The sequence below is a fragment of the Ptychodera flava genome, chromosome 20 (assembly GCF_041260155.1).
Source record: "Ptychodera flava strain L36383 chromosome 20, AS_Pfla_20210202, whole genome shotgun sequence".
In the NCBI taxonomy this organism is placed as follows: domain Eukaryota; kingdom Metazoa; phylum Hemichordata; class Enteropneusta; family Ptychoderidae; genus Ptychodera; species Ptychodera flava.
In genome coordinates this window covers 38,663,958-38,684,357 of record NC_091947.1, presented here as the reverse complement: position 1 = coordinate 38,684,357, position 20,400 = coordinate 38,663,958, and the positions used below count along the sequence as shown (strand labels likewise).

Genomic DNA, 20,400 nt, shown 5'->3' with positions numbered 1-20,400 from the left:
ATATTTGGTACATATGTCCCTAGGGATGATCTATTTCAGATTTGTTCAAATTGTGCAGAAATATGCAAATTTGCATTTTTAAGGCAATTTTTGCTATTGTTGGTCAAAAAATGTATTTCTCAAAAAGGACTGGTCTGATATGACATGTTGCTTCTGATTTTATTCAAAGTTGGTACAAGGACATTGACCTATGTCATACATGTGCATGTTGATTTGTTTTGTGATACCATTCAATATAGCCACCAGGCGGCCATTTTGTTTCAATTTTTTCATGTACTGAGCCATAACTCAGACATGTTTCAACCGATTTTATTCAATATGACATTAAACTGGTCCAATAATCATTTCCATTCAAGGTAATATATTACCAGGTCCATGGGACAATTGTGATTTACAAATTTAAGTAGGACCATCCTGAACCACTGATAATTAGTGGTGGTACCAGGTGTCCGGAATGGGTAAGCGTACCCTGCTAGCATGCTACACCCGTCAGGATTGGTCCCAAAATTGTCTAAATATTGTATGAAAAGATACAGGATATGAATCACTGTAATAAGTCAAAGCCGGGAATGCTGTCGTTAATCATTTGTGTGACCGAGGTGTCATATTTGGCCACAATGTCGTCATATCGACCATAGAACTTTTTGAAAGTCCTAACGAGTCTTTTTGTTGTGTATCCTTGTCTCAGTAATTTTGATGCCAATGAGCTGTGCCTCAGTTGAAAATCAGTGTAGGAATCACAAGCCCTACAATACCTGAGAAGTTGAGACACGTACACACCATAAGCAGGTGCAGATGGAATATTACTTGACAAGTGGGGATAATTTATGATTTCAAAATCGAAATCATCCCTTTTGTCATACAGCTTAGTGTGTAGCCCATTAGTACCCACTTGTAGGAACAGATCAAGATATGAAGCAGAGTTCCTACCCTCTGTTGTTTCTTTGATATCCAACTCATCAAGGTAAATATGATCATACAAGGACATAGACGAATATCATAGATATTATTTTGTTACGATTTTTTTCGTGTACAGAGCCATAACTCAGACCAATATCATAGATAAGTTCATACAAGGACATAGACCAATATCATAGATATGCACGTCGATTTGTTTTGTGATACGATCCAATATGGCCGCCAGGTGGCCATTTTGTTACGATTTTTTCATGTACAGAGCCATAACTCAGACATGTTTCGACCGATTTTTATTCAAAGTTGGTACAGGGACATGGACCAATATCATAGATATGCATGTCGATTTGTTTTTCAATACGATCCAATATTGCTGCCAGGCAGCCATTTTATTACAATTTTTTCATGTACAAAGCCATAACTCAGACATGTTGCTTCTGATTTTATTCAAAGTTGGTACAAGGACATTGACCTATGTCATACATGTGCATGTTGATTTGTTTTGTGATACCATTCAATATAGCCGCCAGGCGGCCATTTTGTTACGATTTTTTTCGTGTACAGAGCCATAACTCAGACATGTTTCAACCAATTTTATTCAAAGTTCATACAAGGACATAGACCAATATCATAGATATGCATGTCAATTTGTTTTGTGATACGATCCAATATGGCCACCAGGCGGCCATTTTGTTACGAATTTTTCATGTACAGAGCCGTAACTCAGGCATATCTCAACCAATTTTATTCAAAGTTGGTACAAGGACATTGACCTATGTCATACATATGCACGTCAATTTGTTTTGTGATATGATCCAATATGGCTGCCAGGCGGCCATTTTTTTACAATTTTTTCATGTACAGAGCCATAACTCAGACATGTATCAAGTGAATTTATTCAGAGTTTGTACAAGGAGATTGACTAATGTCATACATATGCACGTCAATTAGTTTTGTGATACAATCCAATATGGCTGCTGTGCAGCCATTTTTTATGATTTTTTCATGTACAGAGCCATAATACTCAGGCATAGCTCAACTGATTTTATTCAAGGACATTGACCTATTTCATACATATGCTTGTCAATTTGTTTCACGTCATGTGGCAGTATCATGTCACCTATTGAAGTTTCTAATTAGGCTGATATGTCAAGAAATACTGCATCAAATTTCATGAAACTTTGTACAAATGTTAAGCTCACATGAACATTGAAAAAGACATTTATCAGTGTCATTTTAATTAATCTGTAATTGCATATGTAATTAACTTTCCTAATTAGAGTGATGTATCCACAAATATAGCGTCAAATTTGATGAAACTTGATACAGATGGTTGATCTCATAGTGTTGTAAACACTGCATCAAATTTTATGAAGTATGGTACCGTTGATAATCTGTTAGTGTTAGGATAGTATGCAAAAATGTTTTGCAACATCCTGTCGATTAATTCCTAGTTGACTCATTTAATGAACTTTAGGATGGTGGCCTACATTGGTTTTATGTTTTCATCACCATGGAACTCATTCTTGGCCATTGAGCGCCATCTGTATCAAAGCATTTTTATCACAGACTTAATTAATGAATAGGACTCTATTATCTCTGATTACTTTTAATCAAAATACCCATTAACAAGTGGGGACTGTGTCATCAACGATGACTTGTTCAATCAGTCTTCTGAGAATAGTCTTTGATGTGTTGGTTTGTTTATTTTGCAGGTATGCGGGCAGCAGTATATGACAAGCTTGATGATGATGGTATAATTGCTCCTGGAAGCCGTGTCTCAGGGGATGATGTGTTAATTGGCAAAACTGTAACTCTTCCTGAAAATGAGGATGAGGTATTCTTTTCCAATATTCTTCCCTCTATCATGTAATTTTGTTGCCATGTTGATTCTCCAGTTTGTTATATGTCGATGCAGCAGATTGCTCCTACAGATAGACTACATTCAGTCATTATATTGAAAATATCCAAATTGATGTCTATTGGTGTGCTTTCAAGAATGCACAAATTGATCTAATTATGTTATCATGTAAGTAAATATAATAAGTTTTTCCATATGGTCATTTCGACTGCTCATAACAACCAGGCTGTAATAAGGCATAATAAAAATGACATAATTAGCTCCCATTTGCTTGCCATTACATTTTTGGTGTAAAAAATGTCTGTCTGTAATATGGCTGTGTGTCTGTGCGAAACCAGTCAAATGTAGAAAGTGCTTTGGTGAAGGATACATAGCAAAGAACTGCACGGAAGTCAAAAACGAAAACTGTCTGTGAGGCTTCCCGGGCCAACAAGCAAGTTTGGGTTAGAGAAGAAAAGAACAGTGTAATTTGATCAGATACGAATAACGATCGAAAGATATTTCACTGAGAACATTTACGGAAGATCTCAATAATTCTGCCCTGTATTGCCCAAGTACTGATGATGTAGAAAATGTGGTCTCACATTATAATACTTGCTTGGAGGAGCTGCTCAATAAGCATGCACTGCTTTGAAAACGTGTCATCACCCTGCGTCCGGACTCCAAATGGTATAACACTGACATATCTGCAGCCAAGAAATTCTGATGTAAATTAGATAACAAATGGCGGTGCATCAAGCTTGAAATCAACAGGAAAATTTTCTGCAGCCAGTGTAATAAAGTCAACTCATTAATGCATCATGCAAAGACCATGTATTACACCAAACTCATTGAAGAGAAAAGTCATGACCACAAAGCTCTTAAAGAGGCACTACCACTTTGTAACATTTTTAAAACACATTTTTTTAATGCCAACGGTCAATATTTGACGTGGCGACTGTGCACTGATCGCGAGATATCGATAAAAACATGTCATTTCCTGAGCGTATTTTTCACATCCTTAACTTTACGATCATTTCTGATTATGACCCGAAACCCCTCAAAGGTTTATTGTTGTGCTGATTGACGATATTCTAGGGAGTCCATAATAAGTTCAAACGACACAATTTTACCTCCCACTGCGAAGACTTTATATACAGCATTATGTCTTCACTTCAGGTAAATTTTTGTTTTAAACTTCTCCTTAGTTTTTGTCGTTTTCATTATTCTCAGTCAGTTCTATTATATTTTAATCAACACCACATAGATATCAGTTTCTATGTGTAAAATATTAGCAGCCTCTGATGACTTCATTTTGTCGTCTGCCACACAGTTACGCGTGGTTCGATACATAGCCGCCACCACGTGGTATGCGTGTATGCATACCACGTGGCGGCCGCTATGTATCAACCGCACATATCTGTGCTAGTCACCTATGCGAATTCTGGTGGAATCAGCAAACTTTGTTTTCCGTTTTTTCTCCGAGTCAGTAAGACTCGGCTTTCCCCCATTGGGCATGACCGATCACCGACGCGAGTGGTACTGTGCAGTGGTGTACAGCAGCGTTAGCGTAGACTTGTACTCCATAGCTTAGTTGACAGTGACCCTAGTGTCGAATGTTCGATGTTCAGAAGCTGAATTCAGGTGGGCCACCGGAATTCAAACTTTTACTTTTTTGAGGACACATTTTTATTGATATCTCGTGATCCGCCCGCAGTCGCCACGTCAAATATCGACCGTTGGCATTAAAAAAATGTGTTTTAAAAATGTTACAAAGTGGGAGTGCCTCTTTAAGAGGATCATTTCCAAGTTAACTAAGGTCATACCTCCTGGTCCAAGTCACTTACCTATAATGCCCCAAATATTTTCAGCAAATATTTCATTGAGAAAATTGTCAACATATGTTTGAGTCTGGATGCAGCACCCAGCGCCTGTCGACCTCCTGTAAATTCTTCTACACCATCATCATCACTTTCGTCCTTCTCACCAGCAAGTCAGGAGGAAATCTAGAATATAAATATACAAATAATAAAACATTTAAACTGGAATGACCTCTGTGAAGGTCAGACTCAATAGTACCTAACAGATGAACCAGAATTTCCTTACTATCAAAATTGTATGAAAATTTCAAAAAAAACGATATAATAAGATTCATAAGTTGATTGCAACATTTTGTTTACGATAAAAAATGAAATCAATATTTAATGATCTAGTTCGGTTTTATTTGGTGTGGTTCAATACGATTATCTAACGTAATTGATATCCGTTCATAAATCTATATATACATAACTTCGTTTTCGAGGTTTGGCATTAATTATCATAAAGTATCATCAATAGGTAAAATTATTGCAAGGTACGAAAATAGCCTTGTTAATATTATAAAGGGTAGGTTTGGCAATCCGATAAAATGTTAAAACCATTCACCTTGAGAACACTTTGGTTTGCTTGGAGCATGGCCGTTCATGGTCCTTGGCAAACAAAATGTACAACAATGTTCGCAGAAGTGTTTCCTAACATATACACAATAAACTTTACCTGCTGCAATACATTCATTCATACCTCCACTTCGTTACATCCTTAGATAACCGTACGATGGCACAAAAACAGACACGAGTCCAACGAATAAGAACAACATTCGCCTCTGAACGCTTTCGATAACCATACTGTCCCTGACGTGCGATCGCAACGTCACGGTAATGATCATGACAGTCAATGTGAACACATACGAAAGTTTGATCACATATTTTAACAAGCATGCAACAAGATTGGCCAGTGAATGAGCAGAAACCAATTAATATGAAATAAATAATTACATATCGGGTATATTTACGACATTAACACAGCAGGGCTTGATGTGGTCTTGTTTACATCTTAAATCAGCTACATGCTCTCAGTTACACATCACACCAGGGCCACTCCATGCATGTCAGACAGAGACAATTTATTTTTTGGACAAACCAGACAAGAAAAGGCTACTTTTCAAAATTCTATCCAAGAAGTGAATTTTCTAGTCATTTAATGTGAATACTTGCACTAAAGGAAACAGGTATAATGGACGATAATGATACTCAAAAGTTTGGTAACCTTTTGACAACCCGTTTCATTCTCAGAGTTGTATGCAAATTTTGATTGTCATCATGACAACAACATGACTTTTTCAGCACTGAGACATAGCAGGGCTAAAAATAGACCATGGCCCTTCTGTAGGGAGGAGGCATAATTTCTGTGTAATTGCGATTGATACATTATGATCAAAATGCAACTAAAATGCATTTTCATTGGCCATCATTTCCTGTGCCTGTCATTTAAGTACCGCAGTTAAGATATTTAAATTTTGTTGCAAAGTTCAACCGCCTGGCCGGTCGTCTTCGTAATTTGTATAACAAAGTCATAGTATGGTCTTTCTGTGTCCTGCTGGGTGTCACTGCATTTAGCTCGTCTTAAAAAGACGGACCAGACATGGCATGCCAAGTACTGACTGACTTTGCAGGTCCCAGGCTTTGGTAGTCCATGTGGGCTACCATTCATGGATTTTGGTAGCCCCAGAGAAAACTTGGTAGTCTGTGGACGCTTGACTATCGCTAATTTGGAGCCCTGCAGAATAGATGTGACAGTTTATAAGATTTCCGGTAGGCCTAAAAGGCCGCGACAAACAAGCATTACTGATTAAATTAACAGCACAGTCAGACTGTCAGTGTGGAGAATAGAACATGTTGACAACTTTTCATGTACATGTACTTGTGGGTAGTTGTCCCTGCTGGCGACTTCTCTACTTATGATCAGGCTTGATGTTGTTGCCAGCGGTACTGGTATAAGCTTGAATACACATGCGTCTGTTAGTGAGCACCACCGTAACCTCCGCTGCAGCCAGTGCCCAGAGTTGTCGCCAGCAGCGTTTGGTACAACTTAGTGCGCATGTGTCTACCAATGAACAACTTCACTATTGCAGGTACTGTGTTGTAGAGTTGTCACCAGCGGCATTTAGAACAATCAAAGTGCGCAAGCACTTCAAACTGATAAGTGCTGCCACAGCTGGGCCAGCTCCCAGTAGTTGTAGGTGCCGGCTTTTGCCTTGTAGGCGTCAGCTTTTTCATTATAGATGTCGGCCGAAATTCTATAGTTGTCGGCGCTTGAGTTGTTGGTGCCAGTTAAAATTGTGTTGTTGTCGCCGGTGCTGTCCACAAGATAAGTGTAATAGTCATCGCCAGTGCATTCCTATGTAATTTTGCATTGGTTTGACTGTTGTGCTGGGGGTCCAGAACGGCTTTCCATATATCTGGCAACGAGTACTTAGACCTTGGCCGAATTTCATAGCATTCTTCTAATCGTGAAGATTGTACTATTGATCCCAATACATACGAGCAAATGTGAAAGTGAGTTCTCTGTGATGGGCCAAATAAAATTTGATTGGCGTGCAATGTTGAACACTGACACCTTGTCTGATCTGATAAGGATCGCTCTTGACGGACTGCGTCTGGAGGACTTCAACCCGACACGAGTCATTGAACAATGGTTTCACAGTGGTCAACGTCGTCGCTGTCCTTACATTTTACTGTACAGTCAGAAGGAAGATAGCTCAAGTGACGATGAGTAAACTCTTGGCAGTTGCACTAGATATTTGTGTAGATACTGGTTGCTTTACATTAATTTCTCTTTGTTATCATCAAGATTTGATCGAAAAAAGTAAATTTTCAACAACATGAACAAATTGTGACACCTATTTGCATGTTATTTGGGTTCCAATAAAGCACGAGTCAGTAGCTGAGAAGTTGTTGGCAAAATCAGTTTTTATTAGCTCACATTTGGTTTTACCAATGTGAGTTTATCGTTTAAGCTGAAGTCGATGGCGTCTGTATGTATCGTACTCGTCCGAGTATAAGCCCCTGCTCGTGTATAAGCCCCCCTACTGATTTAGAGGATTTTAGAAAAAGCATTACATCCGTGTATAAGCCCCTACCCTAGTGTAACTCAAATACAGAAAGGTTAGGAGAGTATATTTGGTCATTTACCTTGGTAAAATTACTTTTAGATAATAAAGAAACTATTAAAAGATGTTAAAACAATGGGAAACTGGAGTTCCCTTGACAATTCGTAAGGAAAATGACACGTTTTTCCAGTACTATCTTGATTCTTTGACCCTGCACACCCCCGTCGCCTAAATAGAATAGTCTCACTCACGTCCGCCATTGTTTATTTTCATTCACGGCCACGATGTTTTCATGCTTGAAACATGCAGTTTCTTTTGTTTGAAGCAATTATCCTTTCATTTGTGAAGACTTTTTCTGGTGACTATTACAATTTTTACTGCTATGTTGTTGTTTTCACAAGATGTAGACAGTTTGATATTGGAATATTGAGTTGCCTTTCCGTGTGGGCAATGCATGCCTGTTCACATTAGGGCATACAATGATACATATGAAGTCTTTGTTTCAAGTTTGGGGGTTTTTTTGACGCTGAAATTTCACCAAAATGTCACTTCTGTATTCAGAGATTGTACAATCAATTTATTTGGATTCGTAAGTCGATTTGAAAGCGATAGAAAGATCGAGTGGTGTTGAAAAAAATCGTGCATAAAATTAGCATAAATTAAGCGTCCATGCCAGATACATGGGGTTGCTCGAGTATAAGCCCCTACCCTAGTTTTACCGCTGTTTAGTGTTGCCGAACCGGGGGCTTATACTCGGACGATTACGTCTGTATGTATGTGTGTATGTAGGTACGTACGTATAATATGTCCGTCAACATCAAAAACACGCAAACCACTGCACGTTTCAGCTTGGTATTTGGTGTGTGGATGCATCCTGGGCTATGGATGGGATTTTATTCAAATGAAGTCTGCATTGCCAAAATTATGCAAATGAGCTCAAAAAATGTGAAAATGATCAAGAATTAATATCTTGAGAACTGCTGTTTGGATTGCTTTGAAAATTTGTGTGCAAGTACCTTAGGTAAACCTTATACAGTTTCATGAATATTGTGAAGATATCCTTAATTTTGTATTTTTACTGAATTTTTTGGTGAATTTTCTCATTTCAGTAAAAATTCTTCTTCTCTGAAACTGCCGGCCCAATCACTCTCAAATTTGGGTTTGATCTTTGCGAGGGTGTTACTCTTCTAATTTGTTGAAATTCTGACAAAATTGGGAAAATTACTATTTTTGAGCAATTTTGTCATTTTTGGTCAAAAAATCTTAAAGAGTATTTTCTTTTTAAAACCCCTGGACAGACAGCTTTTATATTTGGTACACAGACGTACAGAGATGACAATAGTTAGATATGTGGAAATTGTCCTGAAATATACAAATTTGTATTTTTAAGACAATATTGTCAATTTTTGTCAAGAAAACTTGTTCTCAAAATTACTTCTTTGATAGCTTTGTAATTTGGTATAAAATCCCGAGGAATGTTATTAGATAAATTGTCTGCTCAAAGTGTTGGGAAACCCCCAAATTTGTATATTTTAGGTCATTTTCTCAGTTTGTGACCTTAAATGACCTACACCAACCCAGGATATGTTGTGAGACAGTTTCGAAGGCTGTGAACATAATTTTGTCATATTTGGTATGAATTTGTAGGATAATTTGATCCAGGAAACAAAGCTGAGGTGAATTTTTTCATTGCGGACCAATTTTGCAACTTTTCTATGTAAGACATACAAGAACTGATGAGAAATTTGGATCCAGGATAATTCCAGATGTTGTAATCACCGCCCACAGTGGAAGGCATTTCATTATCTGTAACTAACTTAAGTGCTGTTTACATTAGAATGATAGCACTCATGGCATTAATTAAAAAATCCCCAAGGTTGTAAATATATTTCCTGTCATTTGGTCTTATGTAATAGCAAGGGGGGAACATTTGATATTCAGGAGGGAGTAGGGTCTAGAAGATTGATGAGGTAGCATTATTTTTTTACCAGATCCCTTGTACATTTTTATCCCCACTCCCACCTTTTCTTTTTATCAAGCCTTCTCTGTCTATTTTTTGTTGTTGGTGTGCTCTCCCTGGCCTTTCAAAATTGTTAGTAAATTTACGAATCTGGTTCAAAAAATATTAGTAAGCACAAATTATGTAATGCTGAGCCTGCCAATATTCAACAAGCACTTCTGGTACTCAATGAATGATTTTAAGGGGATAAATATGATGAATGATTTCAGTAGAGACAAAGGCAAACGAAAAAATTGTTTTAATTTTTATTTTTACATACAGATACGCATTTTCAAAAGAGCTATCGAATAACACAATACATCATGGGTCATAAATGCTTGTAACATTGAAATTTCTTCCTTGTCTCAACAAAGTGTGTAATTTTGGTCAACCGACCCATGAATGTTATTCAATTAATCGGTCTTTATTATTATTTTATTTTTCAGTGATTGATGATTATATACATTAATATATTAAGTGGTCATTAATATTATCAGTGTTTGCACAAGTTTTAGATGCTAGAAAATCTGTCCCCTGTTTTTCATATTTGGTAAGCACTGTTACCTTGAAAGTATGCATGTCATCCATGGGTACTAGGTGGTGCCTCTATAAGCTGCAGTCATTATGCCATGTTCAGCTCTAAAGTTCTTTTAAGACAACCACTGATCAGAACATTTAGCACTCTGTGGTTTCACACAAATTTTGTCTCGTTATAACTGCAAATTTAAATTGCACGAACTGAAACTGGTGATCCTGCTAATGTTTTCGCAGAGACAGTCACATTTTTTAAACGCTGCAGATGATCGTCATTTTTTTTTGTCTGGATAAACTTTCGCCGTGCGACTGTGCGCAGCATTGTCTCTGGAGCATCAAAGAAAACTATCAGTATTCAAAACGTTTGTTGAGACAGTTTCTTGTAAAACATTTTGAAGGAAACCTATTAAAATTGGAAAGTTCACAGAAAAATTCAGTCTGCATATCGTCAAATGACAAATCTATGACAACTAAGATTTAGGTACCAGTCAACTTGCACTTTTTTAAACCCGCCCGTTTCCAACTCGCCCGATGCTAACTCAGTCGCCCGATACTATTTTGCAATTTTTAGGAGTACCTGGTACGTATAAAAACGTTTTATTTCTTAATGTGTGCCAACACGGAAAAGTTTTTATTTGCGAATTTCATGTTTTGCAAATCTCTTGAAAGAATAAATTTCATTCGGTTTCTTTACGTACGGTATAGGGAAAGTTACTGCAGTTACTGGCTCGTGTCTTTAGGGACAGCAGGACCGTCATTCACGAGTTACTGGCCCGACATGAAAATAGCTGGCCTCGGGTTAGCGTACATGGAATCTACAACTACATCTCAAACAACGGGCGAGTTGGTTCTGGGCGGGTTGGAAAAAGTGCGAGTTGACTGTAATTCCTAAGATTTCTGGCTAAGATTTCCGGCTTGCTTTAGTGCCTCCATATCCATGCACAGACAAACACTTTGCGGTGCGTCGTTCAACCATGCGCGGTCCGGACTGCAGTTCGACTGTCTTTCAGGCTGACTGTTCTCGATATCTTCTCGGCGGTTTCATTGTTTGTAATTTTTTTATGTCAGTTGCCGTTTTTATCCCTAACTTTCTTTCCCTGCTGAGGATACTATCCATCAAACATTTGTAACTGCCCTCTTCCCTCAATCCGCTTCAACCGTCCATTCGGAAAGTTGACAGCATGTGGGTGTTTGGGTGTCTCAAAACTACCGCAATGCATGGTACACCAGTATCACAGTACATGATCCGGGGATCTTGAAACCTTTTTGCACATGCTCATGTTAGCACAGGTCAAAGTCCAAAGCCAGCTATCACCATGTGTCGATGCACCGATGATAGGGACAGTTTACTTTTTGAAAGACGAGATATGACAGTATTTCCCTGGAATTCATAATCTTAATTGAAAATCAGGCTTCAAAAATAACAAAATTATTCGTAAATGACCGATCAGGCATTTATTTTTTTTCGTAAATTTTCATTTTGGTTCGTAATTTACGAAATTTACGAGCGACAGCGAGAGCACAGTGTTGACATTTGCTTATGTATTTAGGATCTGCTTGTCCCATTGCTATAGAAGTTGATATGCATGTTCCTAAAGATGACCTGCACTACCTAAGTTGGAGACCTTATTTGCTTTTGTCATTCTTGTTTTTCTGGTTGAAATATTTCTTGAATGGACCGATAATCAAAATGAATGTGAGCACACTGTCCTTGACGGTATTTTTCTTTATCCAACATAGGTATTATTATTTTTATCCACTGTACAGCCATGTACATTTTCCATGCAGCCATATTTAAAGACTCCCACCATAACATTGACCTCTCTTTTCTTGAATACAAAAAGCCTGATAATATGACTCAGTTCAAAAAATAATACTGATTACCAATTTCCTTAAAATGACCACCAAATTTAAAATGTAGTGGTCAAAATGACTACCAAGATAAAATGTTAATTTCGAACCCTGCATGAGACTTTCAGAACCTCCATAGAACTTTGCCTTTGGTGCTTTACTTGCTATACCATTGTTGATACTTTCATTGGCCTGGGAGCTACCAAGGTTTGCCAACTTAACAGACTAATCATCCAAAGTGATGAAAAGTGTAGTTAACAGGGTGCTTGGAAAAGCTGCACCGTTTTCCACTGTTGTCATGTTCACCAAAGGCATGTTGTAATACACTTCTCAATGCTTTAGCTAGACCATCACTGTCATCTTCATTCTGTGTTACTGCATAGTTAAAACATTCTTACAAATACCTGATAACTTTGCTGGTCAACAGATTGTTAGATTTTTGAAGTTCAAACAAGCTGTTACCCAGAACTTTCTTCACATGATTCCTGTCACTTTGATTCTGGAGAATCACATTTCCTTAGGAAAAAAATATGGATTCATCGTGTGATTTACAGTAGGTACATGAAGGTATGATATAACGAACTAGTCACATTGAAGGAAGAAAAAAATAAAATTTAAAATTTCGATCTTTCATTTTACCAACAATGACAGATATTCTTTGCAATCACATTTTTTTTACATTACGGGAACGCTCCATTAACTTACAAGTACCCGACTAACCCAAGTTGGTTATCAGAGGATTAATCTCTATGTCAACATATGCAAACAGATTATCTTTTAGTCTAAACAACACATTAGCACTGCCGAAAATACTTTTAGCATGGCCCACGTCGGTCGGCGCCTGACTTGATGATGGCTTTGTCCGGCACTCAGGATTTCCGACCAGCGTTAACAAGTGCTGTCCAGCACTTGCTGTTACTTTGAGGTCATCACTTAGTTCATAAAATTGCATGAAGAGTTTACGAAAACAATGGTACTATAGAATCCCTTTCAATAAAATGCTGTTTAAACAATACCAGCAGTTAATTAACGTACGCTGATTTTGTAAATGAAAAGCTATTTTAGCTGGTTGAACGTACGTTCACAAAGATCATTGCCCTTTGAACTTAAGTTTTCCTGTCACACAATATCTCTATACGATCGAAAGGAGACAAACTGAAGATTTTTTGCTTTGTATGAATGTTTATAACCCTATAAAAGAAAGTACGGTAGTGAAAATCAGCATAACAAAACAGGACTTTTACTAAAACGTACTCTTTAAATTTCAGTTCAGACTCCATGAGTGGCATTGCGGGAAGGTGCATGCAATGCAATGAAAGTCACGAGCAAACTTTGGTGTCAACGGATCCAGTCCTTGAATTATCAATGAACACTCACTTATTTTTCTGGTCAAAAAGCCAAAGGCTACTTGTCCATCGCAACAAGCCTCTCTGTTTGCAGCGTGTTCATTTTTAGCCGGATGCCGGCCAAATTGACCAGCTACTTCCGTATTTTGGCTGGCTACTTTTCAGCAATGTTTCGCTCTCTAGCCCCGAAATTCTGGTTTTTAGTCCTTTTGGCCTTTGGCCCAAAGTACTAATGTGATGACGCGGCCTCTGTTGTTGCATACAGTGGGCCGTATGCTGTGGACGCAGGTATCTCAGAAACGCTTCAGTAACTTTTTCTGAAATTTGGTCTGGTGGTCACTTGGGCATGTATCTCAAACGGTCTTTTTTCTTTTTTTGATTGAATCATTTTACAGTCACTTTTTTAGCTTTTTTGTGAAAACCACTATTTTCAATTTTTCCTCAAAACCACTGATTTGATTATTGTGATATTTGGCATGGGTGTTCGTATAGTTGAAATGCCGTCAGAAATGTTCAAAATTTGGTGATACATGCCTTGTATTATTTTTAAACAATATTTTTATCCATTTTTATTTTATATTTACTTGATTTTGACTCGCTTTCGTTAAAGCTACCGTTGCGCATGCGCACAACTCTAGGACAAAATCTGAGTTGAAGAATCGAATCAGACGCCATCTTGTTTCTCGGTCTGGGCACATTTTTACCTTCTCGTGTCTATTTATAGACAGAGACTCTCCAGTATGCTGCTGTCAAGAGTTCCGTCTGTCAAGACTTCCGTCTGTCAAGATCCGTTGACGTCATGCCATTGTGATGGGTCATATCATAAACTGGTGGGGGTGTTCATGGCTCAGGTTAAGTTGTGGGAGAACGATTTTGAGCTATGACAAAAATCAAAAGGGACTTAGCGGCATAGCCACAGTGTTAAGCCTTTCTCCAAGGTTTCTTAGTTGACTACAATCTATTACAGACTACTGAGCTGACGTTAGGGGTACTCACTTTGTGTTTGCTCACTCTGTGAGCGCTAGTGTTTGGTACTGAGTTGCGTGGATATCCCCTCATGGCCTCACGTGATCTGGGCCTGTTGCATAATCTGCAGAGATAATCATATGCCTCCGAGTCTGAAAACTGTCATTGTGTAAGCCTGTTGGCATTTTCCTTGCATTTTTTCTCAATTAATTTTGCAAAATATCGGCGAGTACCTCAATATTTCAAGATAACATTTTCTTCCCAATCGTTTCCTGGAGTTTCAGAGTCATATGAACGAAAATGAGTGAAAGTTTTAGACAGGAAAATCGGACGTCGGCCATGTTCAATGTTTACACTACAATCAGAAGTTTATGTGGAGGAATTAACCAACAAACACTGTTCATGATGCCCGCCCTCTAGAGGCAGACCCTCCTATATGAAGTACCACATTTGATGCTTGTGGAAAGCTTGACCACACAATGGAGCATTTAAACTTCTAGAAAATGACAAACTGAATAAGAAGGTATTCAGAAAATGTCAAATACTGAGGAAAAATGCGCAAATATTCAAAATAAACAGGTTAACTGACTGGTCAGCTATAGAAAACAATGAAAATGTTTATGATCAAAAGTTTTTGAGATGCGCACATTTTAACAAATACAGAAATTATTAACATTATAAATATAGGACCAAACTATTTTTTCAGGGATGGGAAGGTTGGAAATGAGGGGTGAGAGACAAAGGCACTCCTATTGCTGCATGTGGATGCAGCCACACCATTTCATTTACAGCATACTTATTCACTGTGTTGTGTTCAAGTTCCATATTGTACTGACTGTCATACAAGGATAACATAAGCAAATCAAATCAAATTAGAAAAGGATCAATGCTGTTGTGTGGATTTTGCTAAACATGGCTGATTTTAATATTTCACCCTATATATTTGGTATCCAGCAAAGGCATATTTTGATGTAAAGTCAAAATTAACACTACATTGCTGACAATATATTTTACCGTTTCTGCATGAACTTTTCTTTTTTAAATTATAGTATATTAGTACTTCAAACAGATTAACAGTTATCGTGATGTCAACCCATAATTTTACATCACAAAGACTGTAATTCTGCCAATTTTTTTGTTTTTCAGTCATTTATATAATTTTGCACTGCACAAGATGATTGAACAAATTGCAATGTTTGAATTTGTAAACTCAAAGAATAAAAATCCTTTGGTCACAGATTAAATTATTTTTTGAAAAGAAATTTACTCTTAAACACTTTTAGCATATATTCTTTACACGGTCATGTATTTCAAGGAAAATATGCCTATTAAAAACAGTAATTTCTTCACTTTCAATTTTTTTTCAACACTATGACAATTATCAGCCATGAGGTTATACAAACACAAGACCAGATAAGCGTTTTTCATCATTTCCACAGGACTCTTTGGAAAATCCATTAAAAACAGTTAAAAGTGACTTGAAATGATCACTTGGTATACATTTAATTTACAGATGCCAGGTTGTGTATTTCACATGCACTCAGGTCAGTAACGAAGTGCGTCATTACTATTTTGGACTGTGAATTCTTATTTCTGAATTATTTAACTTTTTTCCGCATTGAACTATCTTTAGGCAGTTTATACTGTAGCTTAGAATTTTTTTGATTGATGTATTTAATCATCTTTTGGGTTCTTTGGGTCCATATCCCACCTCATGCCCCTACATCATCAACTATTTACCAACAACTCCATGCCAACAACCAATTACCTGACCTGGCCACACATTAGAGAAGGTACAGCGTCATTGACGGTATTTTTTACTTTGTGAACGTTTCACTCCGTATTTCAATATGTTCTATAGCTATGAAGTTGACAGTGATGCACTTTTGCGGCTGTCATGTATTTTTTGGTACGAAAGGCGCCTTTGATCGACTGAAGAATGATGGTACCGGCAGGCATATCAGTTCTACTGAGGAAGTAATCCACTGGCCCGCATAGGTCAGGGACTCACTTAGGGGAGAACCACTTGATTTCTGGGGGGGGGGGTATGGAGGATTTTGAGAAAAAAAAATTGTCACCAGGTGAAATAAAAGAAAAAAATAAGCCTGTAATGGCTTGAGAAAAAAAATTCTCATAATACGCAGAAATAAAAAAGGAATTGTCATAATGCAGTTGAAATGACCAAAATTTTTTCCCAGCACTTATGATATAAGCATTCACTACTTTACACCTCAGTGCACTCGATGTTTTCCTTCCCTTTTCTGACCCAAGAAATCATATTTCAGGATTTCTGTTGCAATATCTCAATGGTACAGGCAATATCTAGATGGGACTATTTGACTTCTGTACATTGTGAAAATTTAAAACACAAGACAGGAGTCAATAAACTAGTGTAAAAACCAATATATCATTCTCTCAACATAAATATGTTAGAAAGATTACAAGTTGTCAAAGAAAAATTGAGGAACAACAAATATAATGAAATACAATGTGTGAGCCTTGTTTCTCTGACCACAAAAGATAACATCTCCCCTGAGAACTTAAAAGGAATTGACTGTTATAAAGAAAAGCAGGTATAGTACTGATCACTGTTGATTTGCCAAAAAAGTGTTCTATAATTTAAAGTTGTATACATACTAGACTTTCCATTTTGTTTTCATTCGTTGGAATGTAAAGTGAATATATAAAACTATCCTGTGATATGTGAAACACCGGCTTAAATTTGAAAAATTGCACTGCTACTCCATTTGATAAAAAAAAACTGATGCAGGTGTGACAGTTGAAATTAAAAAATGCTGTCTCTCTGACAAAAAAGTTCCCATACCCACTTCCTGCATACCCCCCCCCCCCGAAATCAAATGGGTCTCCCCTTAATATGCGCATGCGCATATAACAAGTTAGCGTTGTTTTGCAAGGACCAGCTCCTGGCAAGGACTTTGAAAAATCAAACCGACGCCGTCTTGTTTCTCGGTCTTGTGCGAATTTCGACGTTTTGAAGCTTTTAGCGTTTATTTGATGATGTTTTGTAAATATGTAGTTCACAGTGATTGTATTTTTGTTGCTGTCATGTATTTTTTGGCACGAAACGCTCCTTCATTACCAGCGAATCCATTGCTTTAGCGAGGCAATCCCACCGGTGGCCCGTTAGTAATAGCTGGGTGAGAGCGAGGGAATTCGCTCTGTCCTTCTACCTCCACGTCATGTCATAACAAACTAGCGTCGTTTTATGTTGATGTACTGTCCTTTCGACACAGCGATAACTTTAAGTTTTCTGTTGCTTATTTTGGGTAATTTTGACAGTTGTGCATTGATTTTGACATGACTTCGATCGCTAAAGACAGTGTGTGCTTTAGACTGTCGACAGTCCTCGTGCCTTCTTTTGACCGGAGTCACTTGCAGTAGTAATCCAACGTAGGCGATCGAGCGCCGAAGGCGCAAGGTCGAGTGCCGAAGGCACGAGCTTGTATAAATACCGAAAGCTACGCGAGACCAAGCAGTACAAGCGACTGGCGAGAGTCTATGTGTGCTTATGTTGACCGATTTACGCGCACTTCAGAATCACGGCATAATCCGACATGGTAATTTGGCATGATCATCAGATCATACAGATCCGAGATTGCACTTTAGCAAGGTCACGATAACTAATGTTGTTTGTTTCACTGTCGTTTAATACCTATATTTCCACTAAAAGACCATTAGAATTTCCTCCTGGCTACTTTGAAATCGTGCACTGGCATGCATGTAGTTGTCAACATCACTATGCTTGAATGTAGTAGACTCTTACTATGAATATATCGACTGTCACTGCATATTGCATATGTGTGCAAGTCACTCCATATCATATCAAAAAATGTAGTATTGCGACGTTTGAGCTGCCACAAGCCAGAATTTACAGTTTATGAGAAAGTTATCTTACATGTAAAACTCAGTTCTACTGTGAAGAAAATGCAAGCTATGTTGCATAACTATGGTGAATAACATAATATTTTGTACCTATCACCGTGTCAGAAAATCAGAAGGAAACAACCACTCAGACAAACTCTGGTCAGGATGATACTGTCCAATTTTAATATTTGTCTCTCGGCACACACTAGATACTCATGACTGTAAAACAACATTTCCATATAATTGTATATTCAGTTTTTATATTAAGTTTGCTTTTCACCATATTCTATGTCCTTCCCTGCACTACATAATTCAAAATTAAATATTATTTTTGGCCTATACATACTTGAGGGGTAAGCTTATTTAGTCTCATACATTAAAGATGCACTGTTGACCTTTAGAGTCCAAACTTTTTATCATTGTATTGTAGATAGGTGTACACTCCAAATACGAAGTACAAGTGTGGTGAGTGTAACAAGCAAATGTTTTTTAGTCAATGGCCCAAATTTATTTTCTATTTGATGGACAATAAATACGTGTGTAATCAATGCCAACAATCCAGTTTAAGTAATTTGGTTTAGATTAGCCATTGTCCATTATATTACAATAGTTTGTGGCTAAATTTTCTCCCCTTCTGTATCATATAAGTTCACCGTTTCCTGTTTTAGATATTGTTGATCCTATTGAGTTCCATCTCTTATTCTTGATTCACTTTCATATTAACTTTCATTTATGTCCAAACAATTTGACTTTTTGCCAAATTTCACATTTATGGCAAATAATAAACAGTAAGGAGGCACAAAGGACGTCGGTGCCCCCGGGCCCCATGTTATAATAATATTTTGATATTTTTGTCGTCTTGCAAGCCGGAGATAACATTTCAGAAGTGCCGATGTGGCTATATGTAGTCTAGCAATTTACGCGGTGAACTTGTCGCAATCTAGTATCAGCCTGTAGTACCGCGATCAGCGAACGTACGTGTACTGTATACTTCTGGGAATCGCTCTCGAGGTCAACCTTGCTTTCCCGACTACAGCCCGAATTGTTCCGACATTCACATCGGGTATAGCTTACCATTGGACTGACGTTACACCCACAAATAGCCGATCAGTTCTGAATAAAAGCAACGTTTGTTTCTCTCAAACGTGAAAGAGAAGAAAGAGTCTCAAACACGGAAGAGAAAGTCGACGATTGAGAGCTTTGGTTTTCTGCGTAAGAGTAGGGCCTTGTCTGATGGGTTTGGTAGGTTTTTGATCAAATGTAAAGCAACCAAAAGTAACTGAGTCTCACTTTTCATACTTTTGAAACGCCACGTCAATCGATCCATGGTCGATCATACTGTCAATATTCAAGTCGATCTACATCGCGTTTTGTTGAGGGGCTGTGGTTAAGCGGAAGGGAAAGTCGACGCTTGAAAACTTTGATTTTCTGCATAAGAGTAGGACTTTGTCTGTTGGTTGCCAGAGGTGTTAGATCAAATCTAAATAAGCAATTACTTGGCCTCATTATTCGTACTTTTGAAACGCTACGTCGATCACAGTGTCAAATTTCAGGTCGACCGATATTGCATTGTGTGCAAGCTTACTGTGTCACAATTGACTAGTCGACTGCAGGTGCATTGTACACATACGGTGTCGTACAGGTTGGCGTTCGGAGCCGTCAGTTTGGGATTTTATTAAACATGAACACTGGAATTTAGCTCTCTTTTTCAATTATATTTAACATCACCAAAAATCAATAATAAGCTCGCGAATTCGTTTTATTGAGAAATTAATACCGTGAATTAAATCACTGAAAATTGTGTTCCTATAAATCATGGAATTGAATAAACTATTTGATTTTACCGCATCTTCAGTTAATTTTATTTAAATCATTAAAAAACTTTGTACCGCCAGACTGGTCAGGATTTTAGCGGATCGTTTTCTAGATTGTGAAAACCCGATTCTAACACTATGATGTATTTCAAAATGTTTGTTCATCGTGAGCTAAATATGATTCTACACAGCAATGCATTGATTTCGTTCTTTTTATCGGAGATGACACAGGATACACACAGCTCTTGGAGTAAAACCCTAGGACACGTTATGTTGTCAGCATGTGCATGAAAAAGCTGTACACGTGGAAAGAACGTTCCATG

General features: G+C 37.7%; 1 protein-coding gene and 1 long non-coding RNA gene across 3 annotated transcripts in view; one reads left to right on the top strand and one right to left on the bottom strand.

Annotated features, from left to right (window-relative positions):
- Positions 1 to 20,400, bottom strand: part of LOC139120884 (uncharacterized) — a 466,659-nt gene that overhangs the window by 216,002 nt on the left and 230,257 nt on the right. The window lies entirely within an intron of this gene.
- LOC139120881 (DNA-directed RNA polymerase II subunit RPB2) overlaps positions 1 to 20,400 on the top strand; it is a 412,063-nt gene that overhangs the window by 307,822 nt on the left and 83,841 nt on the right. For both annotated transcript variants that reach the window (XM_070685501.1, XM_070685502.1), the window contains one exon: positions 2,631 to 2,752. In XM_070685501.1, the coding sequence (XP_070541602.1) occupies positions 2,631 to 2,752 (122 nt within the window). The remainder of the gene's footprint in view (positions 1 to 2,630; positions 2,753 to 20,400) is intronic.